This window comes from Natrix helvetica (assembly GCF_964273705.1).
Source record: "Natrix helvetica genome assembly, chromosome: 6".
Taxonomy (NCBI): domain Eukaryota; kingdom Metazoa; phylum Chordata; class Lepidosauria; order Squamata; family Natricidae; genus Natrix; species Natrix helvetica.
Window position 1 is genome coordinate 80,639,255 of NC_138553.1, and position 10,905 is coordinate 80,650,159.

Genomic DNA, 10,905 nt, shown 5'->3' on the forward strand with positions numbered 1-10,905 from the left:
ATGCTGGCCACATGACCACGGAGACGTCTTCAGACAGCGCTGGCTCTTTGGCTTTGAAACGGAGATGAGCACCGCCCCCTAGAGTCAGGAACGAGTAGCACATATGTGCGAGGGGAACCTTTACCTTTACCCTGGTTTCAGATGTGGAAAGTGACAAAATTCTGGGTTTTTTTTTTCCCCCACAGGCAGTCAGTTCACAGAAATCAAGATGGTGGCCAGGATGAAACTTCATTCTTTTCTTATGTGCTTCATCTTAAACAAAAAGCTTCACTCGTGTGATTGCGGGCGCCATTTTGTGTTTTTTTTTAACCCAACCGAGGACGCCACTATTTGAACAAACGTTAGATGTGAACAGAACCCAAAACATCTGATTTTTTTTAAAAAAACAAAACATTACAATGATTTGAACATTACTTTAGCTTGCAAACGGAAAGGAGATATTCTTACCACAATGACTTCAATAGGAATCGGTACAGGGAGTTTGGCTTTGTAGCGGTCGTTCAATTCCTTGACCACAGTCACGACGACTAAGATAATGAGGGCGGTGACTAAATCCGCAATGTTGGTATTGGTGATTTGGCTAAATATACTTTCCAGGGTCTGTTAAAAAGGAAGAACAGACTGGGTATCGACACACGCTCGCGAGCAAAACACATGCGCGGAAGACGTGCTCGCCAACAAAGCAAGCAGCAAACTGGTGGTAAACTTATGTAAAACCCACCTCTGCGCAATATGATTGCAAACGACAAATGAATATCACAAATTGTGTTTTGAAGTGCTCCACTTTGCATGTCACATTAAACAGAAAAGAGAGTTGGTTGTTGTTACCACTACCGAGGGTTCTTGAAACATAGAATCAGTGCAAAACCATGCCTTAGCATGGGCATTGATTGTGGTTTGTTGATCTCACCACACAGAGGACAAGTGGATTGTTATTGACTGCCTAGTTTGTTCTCGGTTGGCGGGTTGGTTTCTTGCAAGCCACTAACTAACCATGAAGCGAAAGCAAGAGAAGCTTTTTAAAAAAAAGGAAAATGGGACTAAATAACACATGTTTTGACTGCATGAGCAACTGTGGCTTCATGCTGGCCTATTCATGATCAAAAACAATCATGGCTTAATGGTATGTGTGAAGACAGCTTCAGAATTACCCCAGGCTAGCTCTGGCTCTTTGCTCAGTGGCACTTCCCTCCAGCCTTCACCCAAAGCCCTGCACCAAGAGGCTGAAGCAGACCCCAAGTCAGAATTTCTGACCCCTACAAAAAGACCCCGAAGGGGGAGACTCTCTGCAGCAACACAAACACATAATTGCACGTATCCAGCCCAGGGGCCGTACTTTGAGGACCCCTGATTTAGTGCAATATAAAAAATGAAAATACTTTTTCTGCAAACCACCAAAATGTTCTCATGGACCATCACTTGGTGACCGCTGCTTTACAATATGGCAACAACGCATGACAACAAATCAGAGACGTTTCCTGAGAAATAAGGGCCCGGGGTTTGCAACACTCACCCAGATGAGTCCCAGTGGCTTATTGAACGGCTCGACGGGTAGTTGTAAAATGAACTTTAGCTGAGACACAAACACGTGTATCGCGGCAGCTGTAGTAAATCCGCTGATCAATGGCTGAGATAAATAGATGGCGATGAAGCCGAAGCGTAAGGCACCCAGGACTAACTGGAAGAGAAGAATAAGGACGTTAGGGATGGAAAAAAAAGAAATGAGAATCTCGATGGTTAGGCAGGAAAAACTGAAAATTAAACAATGGTGATTTATTTTTGTTGGAATAGAAATCATCATTTTGTATCGGGGGCGAAAGATGTGTCCACATGTAAAGGTTTAATTAAGCTGATTTATTACTAAAAGCCTATACACTTTGAAATATTCTTAACTAACAGTTCGTCCCTGCTTGGAATTGGGATACAGATTAATGCCCCAAAGGTGCTTTTTCAGTAGGCAACTGGACTTTCTTTGGAAGACATTTTGCTTCTCATCTGAGAAGCTTCTTCAGTTCTGGTTGGATGGTGGGGGAACGGAAGGATTTATATTCCTTGCAGACAGCTGGTCATTTGCATCCTTTTTTAGAGGGTCGTTGAGGCCACTTGGAGATTTATCTGTGTCCTGTGGTTCAAATGGTTCCTGTACTCTGCAATTTGTCCTGCTGTCTGCAAGGAATATAAATCCTTCCATTCCCCACTAACCTGTCAGAGTTGAAGAAGCTTCTTGGATGAGAAGTGAAACGTCTTCAAAAGGAAAAAACAAGGAAGTCCAGTTGTCTGCTGAAAAAGCACTTTTGGGACAACCACGACCTGAATGACTGAGAATCTCTACAGATAATACTGGTTAATGGAATTCAAGGGAGGCTGGACTTGCGTCGTTTGTGGCTATGTAGAGATTCTAGGCTGGTCCTCTTTTGACCCCATCACCAGCTTCTGCCATTCCTTCTTCTACATCTCCTACATTTGTAGGATATTACTTAATATAGGGTTGCTATGTAAGTAATAAAAAGTAATATTTAAATAGTAAATAATAATGAATTCTTTTGTCTTCTCTCCTGGCTGCTTTTTTTTTTCTTTTACAAAAATCAGCTTCTTTCCGAGTTCTTTTCAAAATCAATTTCTTTTGATGCAACAGAAGGAAGGAATTTGTGAATTTTGGATACAAGTAGTCCTCAATTTACGACTATTCCTTTCGTGAAATAATCCTGAGGATTTGGAGCAGGGGTGAAAGGTTTATAATAATACAATATCTTTCGTAACAATCCTATTTACAAAAAATTCTATCTCAATTTCACTATCCTAAGTTATATCCTTATTTAAATTATAATAACATCTACTCACGAATCGACGTCATGTATTTCTTATAAATTTTATATCCTATATATTATACTTTTACCGTTTATACCTTAAGTTTTACGTTCACTCTCAAGCCAGGAATACCATCTATTCCAAATTTGATAGTACTCGGTTTCTTCCCTCTCCTTCATTCCCATAGACAGTCTATCCATTTCTGCACATTCATAGATTTTCCTTCTTTTTAACTGAGTCTGGAGGAATATCTGCTTGTTTCCAATTCTGTGCTAAAACGATTCTACTTGCGGTTAATATATGTAATGTTATGTATTGTAGTTTTTTCCCCAGGTTGTTAAATTATTGGAATCCTACCACTGAACTAAAGATTCTGCAACCTTTTCTCTGCATTGTAGTTACTACTTCCATTGAGGGCAGGACAGGAAGATCTCGTGATGGTACCTAACAGACACTCATCTGAGATAAAGAGAAGGACAGGACAATGTCTGGGCATTGGCACATGCTTTGGGATAGTTTTAAATGCTAAAAAAAAAGTGGGGGGGGGAATGCATTCATACAGAAAACGCTTACCTGAAAGATGCCAGCTAGGACAGTGACGGATAGGGCCACCATGACTCTTTCCTGGTTTAGCGATGAATTATTCATGGCTTCATTTGCATTCCCAGGCTTGTCCGGGACCATGTTTATAACTGCTCCTCCTACCATCAGACTCAGGATGGGGAAAGGTCCTGTGTGACACGATTGAATGATTGATCCGTCTATCAAACAGTTCCCATGGCTTTTGCACCACCCAACCTAGCGAAGGATTCCATCACTAAGAAAGCTATCGCAATCCTGAACAGGATGATGGATGATGGAGAGCCATTGTTGACTCTGGTAGATTTTCTCCCTGGCGATCTGTCCTTAAGGAGATCTCCCAGTGGGAGCATTCATTATCGCCACTGTAACTACCGTATTTTTGGACTATAAGACGCACCGGTGTATAAGACGCACCAAGATTTTGAAGAGGTAAGTTAGAAAAAAATGTTTTTGCCTTCCCTCAGCCCCCAGCAGCACTATGCAGGCTTCAGCAGGGCTGAGGGAAGGCAAAAAAGCCTCCGTTTTTTCGCAAAAATGGGATGCGGAGGCTAAAGAAGCTTCGGGAGGCTAAAAATGGCTGTATTTGGTGTATAAGATGCACCAATATTTCCGCACTCTTTTAGTGGGGAAAAAGGTGCATTTTATACTCCGAAAAATACGGTAACCATCTTGGTATGGTTCTCCTTTTCTGACAAGAATAGAATAGCAGAATTCGAAGGGACCTTGGAGGTCTTCTAGTCCAACCCCCTGCTTAGGCAGGAAACCCTAAACCCTATACCTATCTGTGGGTAGAACAAGAAGCAATGGGTGGAAACTAGTCAAGGAGAGAAGCAACTTAGAACTAAGGAGAAATTTACTGACAGAACAATTAATCAGTGCAACAGAAGTTGCATCCAGAAGTTGTGAATGCCCCAACACTGGAAGTCTTTAAGAAGATGTTGGATAGCTATTTGTCTGAAGTGGTGAAGGGTTTCCTGCCTAGGCAGGGGGTTGGACTAGAAGACCTCCAAGGTCCCTTCTGACTCTTGTTATTCTATTTCAGACACATGGTTATCCAATCTTGTCTTAAAAACTTCCAGTGTTGGAGAATTCACAACTTCTGGAGGCAAGTCGTTCCACTAAGTAATTGTTCTAACTGTCAGGAATTTTCTCCTTATTTTTGGGTTGCTTCTCTCCTTGATTAGTTTCCACCCATTGCTTCTTGTCCTGCCCTCAGGTGCTTTGGAGAATAGCTTGACTCCCTCTTCTTTGTGGCAACCCCTGAGATATTGGAAGATTGCTTAGTCCTTCTTTTCATCAAACTAGACATACCCACTTCCAGCAACTGTTCTTTATATATTTTAGCCTCCAGCCCCCTAATCATCTTTGTTGTTCTTCTCTGCACTCTTTCTAGAATCTCCACATCTTTTTTGCATACTGGATGCAGTATTCCAAGGCATTGTAAAGTGGTATTAACACTTCACGTGATCTTGATTCTATCCCTCTGTTGATGCAGCCTAGAACTGTGTTGGCTTTTTTGGCAGCTGCTGCACACGGCTGGCTCCTATTTCAATGGTTGTCCACTACGACTCCAAGATTCCTCTCACAGTTACTACTATTGAGCAAGGTACCACCTACACTGTACTTGTGCATTTCGTTTTTCTTGCCTAAATGTAGAACCTTACTCTTTTCACCATTGAATTTCATTTTATTAGATAGTGCCCAATGTTCAAGTCTATCAAGATCCTTCTGTATCTTTAGCCTGTCTTCTGGAGTGTTGGCTACTCCTGCCAGCTTGGTGTCATCTGCAAATTTGATGAGTTCCCCATTTATTCCCTCATCCAAATCATTGATGAAGATGTTGAGACATTTGATCAAGACATAATATTGTTCTGTGCAGGCACATCTATTTTTGATAGAATTTTAGGTCCTGCTCATGCTTGATAATCCCTCACAGCCATAAAAATCACCCTATGCCACATATTTCTGCTGCCTGCCTTGTATGTGATTATGACACAAAGGTTTGTGCTGGACCCTGAGTTCATATTTTATGGTTCTTCTCGGCTGCACTTGATCATAAACTATGCAATTTGATCATCGGTTCGCTGGCGGATGTTATAATGTGAGGCTAATTAAAGACTTCGCCCCAAGTTCAACAGGGGTTTAGTTCAACTTACCGACGGATATATGTCTGGAAGTGCCAAAGAAGAAATATACAACCACAGGAAAAAAGGCTGCGTAGAGTCCATAACTTGGAGGGACATTTGCCAATAAAGCAAATGCTAGGCCTTCAAGAAAAGAGAAAATAATAATAATAATGTGAGTGAAAAAGTACAGATAGTCCTCGACTTATAACCCTTCGCTTAGCGACCGTCCGAAGTTAATATGGCACTGAAAAAAAGTGACATGGCCTTCTTGACAAGCAAAGAAGCCAGATTCACTTAACGACTGTATTAGTGACTTAACCACAACAGTGGTTGACTCAACAACGGTGGCAAGAAAGGTCGCAGAATGGGACGAAACTCACTTTCTCTTGGTTAGCAAGAGAAATGTTGGGTCATTCGTGGCCGTAAGTCGAGGTGGTGAGGACAGCATTTCGCGCGGAAAAAACCCTCCGCATTTATTAAACAGAACTTAAAACCGCTACCTTGTAAGATGGCGACCAGCCCTGTGCTAATCCCCGAAACGATGTCGCTAAGAAGCCAATTCTTGATCTGATACGCAGGTAACCAGGAAGCCACAGGAAACAAACGAAGAGCGGCACTTTTGACTCTTCGCGGAGTACACCTGAAAAGACAACCGTTCGAATACGGACATTTTTCATGGGAACAAAGAGAAAATCCCAGAATCCTTCAAATATTCTACTACTAATATGGGCTATGCTAGCTGGGAGAGTTGCAACTGTGTTGAGGGGACTGATTAGATTAGAAGACTGGAGGCTAAACCATACGATGAACGGTTGCAGGAAGTAGGTATGTCTAGTCCAGTGATGGCGAACCTTTTCGGGTTTGCTCCAGGCTCCAGAGCCTCCCCAGGCTCTAGAGGCTTTATAGGAGCCTGGGGAGGGCGAAAAGAGCCTCCCCTGCCCCCCCGAGGCCCTCCGGAGGCTTCATGAGCTTCCCCGAAGCCTCCGGAGTGCAAAGAAAATGGCCCTATGGGCAAACCGGAGGTTCGGGAACAGATTTCCGGTTTGCTCGGAGGGTTGTTTTCAGTGCTCCGGAGACTTCAGGGAAGCCTCCCGAAGGTCCTTGAAGCCTTCGGAGCGCTCAAAACAACCCTCCGAGCAAACCGGAAGCTCAGAGGGTCGTTTTGATTGCTCCGGAAGCTTCAGGGAAGCCTCCTGAAGGTCCCTGAAGCCTCCGGAGGGCCTCTGGGGGGGCAGGGGAGGCTGTTTTCACCCTTCCCCCAGGCTCCTATAAAGCCTCTGGAGCCTGGGGAGGGGGAAAAAGCAGGCAAAAAATTGGGGGAAGTGCCTGTAGTGCGCGCATGCACATGCGGTGTGTGTCACGCATTGCATTATGGGTGCTGCACACCCGCACACGACCCCCCCTGCGCTCCCCCCACTTATGGCACGCGAGCCCAAAAAGGTTCGCCATCACTGGGCTATAGCAATCCCTGCAGCCTGAAACAGCTGATGATCGGGAGAAATTGAAAGTGAAACTTGCTGTTTGCTCCAGGAGGCAAATTGCTGGGAGGCGGATTTTTTTTCTTGGGCTAATCAGGCTGTTTGCTGCAAGGAGGTAAATCAGTAACTATAAATGCCTATAGAATGTTCAAATTATTAGATTTATTTTTTTAGGACTGCTTTATTATTGTTCTAGACAGCTTAACAAAATGAAGAAGCTTTTTAAAATAAATGCGTGATCTGAAGAGTCCCAGTGCTATTGTATCTTCTTTTAAATAGCCGGGAATAACGTATACTTCCAGAAAGCCACATCAATTTTAACAGCATATGTACAACTATAGTCTGAAATGTAACACTACAAACAGTGTATATTGTCTGTACTGTTTGTTGTTTGTTGCAAGGAGGCAAATTGCTGGGAGGCAGATATTTTCCCCTTGTTTTCCTCCCCAAAAGCTAGGTGGGTCTTATACTTCGGAGCGTCTCATACTCCGAAAAACACAGTAGTATATCAGTCTAAGTGCTATTGCTATTGCTAAGATACTAGGTGAGAAGTTATATTTTTGCTCTTAAGATGAAAATCAACCGAAGAGAAGAAGGCCTCTGGGATTGTCCCTTTCTTGTCAGCACCCCGATGTTCTCTACACAAAACCCATTGTTGTTTAATTGCAATAAAACGATCGTCCACCATTAACTGATCTCTCGATCGGTCAGTTAATCCACTGGACTGAATTTTACCCTTCTTATGGAGCCTATCCACTATCCACGCTGTCTGACTTTGTACAATATCTGGGCTACAAATTAATCGCCCCCATTTTAAGCTATAATATTGTACTCATCAGTCACCCACCCTTGGATTCATGTTCTGTTTAAACACAAAGATTGCTTCGTTGGACTGTGATGTGTGGTGTGAATCTAGACCAGGGATAGTCAACCTTTTTATATCTACCACCCACTTTTGTACCTCTGTTAGTAGTAAAATTTTCTAACTGCCCACCGGTTCCACATTAATGGTGATTTATAAAGTAGGGAAGTAACTTTACTTTATAAAATTTATAAAGCAGAATTATAGCAAATCCCTATCGCCCACCATGAAAGCTGGAACGCCCACTGGTGGGCAGTAGGGACCAGGTTGACTACCACTGATCTAGACGTTGACCTCTGTGGGTTATTTCTGTGTCTTTTGTGACAATTCAGCTAGCTCTATTGTGGTCAGTAAGTTCAAATGGAAACATTGGCTTATGACCATGGATGAATCAGGTCAAGGAATATCTTCGCCCAGGTTTCCACCGTATAATCGCACCAACCTGATTTGTAAACCTGACAATGATGAGTAGAATAGAATAGAATAGAATAGAATAGGAGAAATCAGAATAGAATGGGGAAGAATAGAATAGAAGAAATCAGAATAGAATAGAATAAAATAGGATAAATCAGAGTAGAATATAATAGGAGAAATCAGAATAGAACAGGAAAGAATAGAATAGAATAATAATAATAATAATTAATAATAATTTGGATTTATTAGCCGCTCCCTTTCCAAGTAGGACTCGGGGCGGCGTACAATGGAGCATAAAACATAGAAGATAAATAACAGCACATAAACGTACATAAATACAAAACACACATACACGGAGGAGGTAACAAATTTCATCATTTAGACAGTTAAAAATCAGCATTAAAATACCCCAATTGTAAAAACCCAATATGCAATTAAGAATTAATATTTAAAAACAATTTAAAAAACAGTTAGGAGGAATAAGAGAAAAATTACGATTGAGCCAGGCCAGATAATTGAAAGAGGTGGGTCTTCAGCTGTACACGGAAGGAGCGGAGATCGGAAGTGATCCTGATGTCACGGGGGAGGTCATTCCACAGGGCTGGGCCCATCACAGAGAAGGCTCTGCTCCTGGGTGTCGCCCCCCGGCACTGTTTGGCGGACGGCACCCGGAGAAGTCCCTCTCTGTGTGAGCGAATTGGTCGTAGGGATGTGTGGGGCAGGATGCGATCCTGCATATAACTAGGCCCTGTGCCATGAAGCGCTTTAAAGATCATAATCAAAACCTTGAAACGCACTCGGTAGACCACAGGAAGCCAGTGCAGCTCGCGCAGGAGAGGTGTTACAGGGGAGTATCTAGTCCTCCCCATAATCACCCGCGCGGCCGCATTCTGGACCAACTGTAGTCTCCGAGTGCATCTCAAGGGAAGCCCCATGTAGAGAGCATTGCAGTAATCCAGGCGAGACGTCACTAGCGCATGGGTGACTGTGCGTAGGGCATCCCGGTCCAATAAGGGGCGCAATTGGCGCATCAGGCGAACCTGATGGAACGCCCCCCTTGCCACGGCTGTTACATGATCATCCATGGACAGCCGGGCATCCAGGAGGACGCCCAAATTGCGCACCTGTTCCATGGGGGCTAGTTGGACGCCCCCGATGGCCAGAGATGGAAGCACCTGGTTGAACCGGGAGGCCGGAAGCCACAGCCACTCCGTCTTGGAAGGGTTGAGTTTTAGTCGGTTGCCATCCATCCAGACCCGTACGGCCTCCAGACACCAGGACATCATTTCGACGGCCTCATTGGGGTGGTTCGGGGTGGAAATGTATAGCTGAGTATCATCAGCATACAGATGATATCCCACCCCAAAACCACGGATGATCTCGCCCAGCGGTTTCATATATGTGTTGAACAGGAGAGGCGAGAGCACCGATCCCTGTGGCACTCCACATGTGAGTGGCCTCCGGGTCGAACTCTGCTCCCCTGCCAACACACGTTGCGTCCGATCAGAGAGGTAGGAGCCAAACCACCGTAAAACGGTGCCCCTGACTCCTAGCCCCTCTAGCCGGTGCAACAGGATACCATGGTCGATGGTATCGAACGCCGCCGAGAGATCTAATAGGACCAGGATAGAGGAACAACCCCTATCTCTGGCCCTCCAGAGATCATCATACAAAAAATCAGAATAGAATAGAATAGGAGAAATCAGAATAGAATAGAATAGAATAGAATAGAATTCTTTATTGGCCAAGTGGGACTGGACACAGAAGGAATTTGTCTTTGGTGCAGAAGCTCTCAGTGTACATAAAGAGAATAAAATACATTCATCAAGAATAAAAAGCTACAGCATTTAGTGATAGTCAAGGTTACTAATAAGCTATCAAATCGTACTAGAAAGCAAATAAAAACAATATAATTGAAAGATACAAGCAACATGGCTATAAGTGGGGAGAGATAGATACTAGCAAGGAAGAGAAGAAGAATAGTAATACAGTCTTAGTAAATTATTTGACAGTGTTGTGGGAATTAGTTGTTTAGCAGAGGGATGGCGTTCGGGGAAAAACTGTCCTTGTGTTTAGTTGTCTTGGTGTGCAGTGCCCTATAGCGTCGTTTTGAGGGTAGGAGTTGAAACAATTTATGTCCAGGGTGCGAAGGGTCTGTAGATAATTTCACAGCCCTCTTTTTGATTCGTGTAGTGTGCAGGTCCTCAATGGAAGGCAGGGTGGTTGCAATTGTTTTTTCTGCAGTTCTGATTATCCGTTGAAGTCTGTCTCTGCCTTGTACGTTAGAAAAGCAAGCCACTTACCTAAAGCATAATCTGAGATGATCCACCATGGTTTTATGGTGCCTATGGACCTTCTGATGCTCTTCGTCGAACGATAGATTTGAATAAACTGGTCGGGTGACCACGTATTGGCTACTCACAGGTTCCACCATTTCTCTGGCAAATGGTGCCTTCTGGTAGCTGTTTGAGTCCTTCATCTTTTTAATCACCCGAAGCCTTGAGAATAAATAACAGGGTGTGCTTTAAAACATAACTTAGTTTCCTGAAGCCCACAGTTGAGTGAAGCCCTAATTAAGTATTGCCACCTTTGAAGATCAAACAGAATAGGAATATAATATTGAAAATAGAGGGTT

The 10,905-nt window shown here is 43.5% G+C and overlaps 1 protein-coding gene across 1 annotated transcript in view; it reads right to left on the reverse strand.

The window, feature by feature from the left end:
• Positions 1 to 10,704, reverse strand: part of SLC26A3 (solute carrier family 26 member 3) — a gene marked incomplete at its 5' end in the record, with an annotated part of 31,366 nt that extends 20,662 nt beyond the window's left edge. The window contains 6 exons of the mRNA XM_081958436.1: positions 448 to 600; positions 1,514 to 1,678; positions 3,382 to 3,539; positions 5,547 to 5,657; positions 6,017 to 6,156; positions 10,574 to 10,704. Of these exons, the coding sequence (XP_081814562.1) occupies positions 448 to 600; positions 1,514 to 1,678; positions 3,382 to 3,539; positions 5,547 to 5,657; positions 6,017 to 6,156; positions 10,574 to 10,704 (858 nt within the window). The remainder of the gene's footprint in view (positions 1 to 447; positions 601 to 1,513; positions 1,679 to 3,381; positions 3,540 to 5,546; positions 5,658 to 6,016; positions 6,157 to 10,573) is intronic.
• Positions 10,705 to 10,905: the final 201 nt, after the last annotated feature.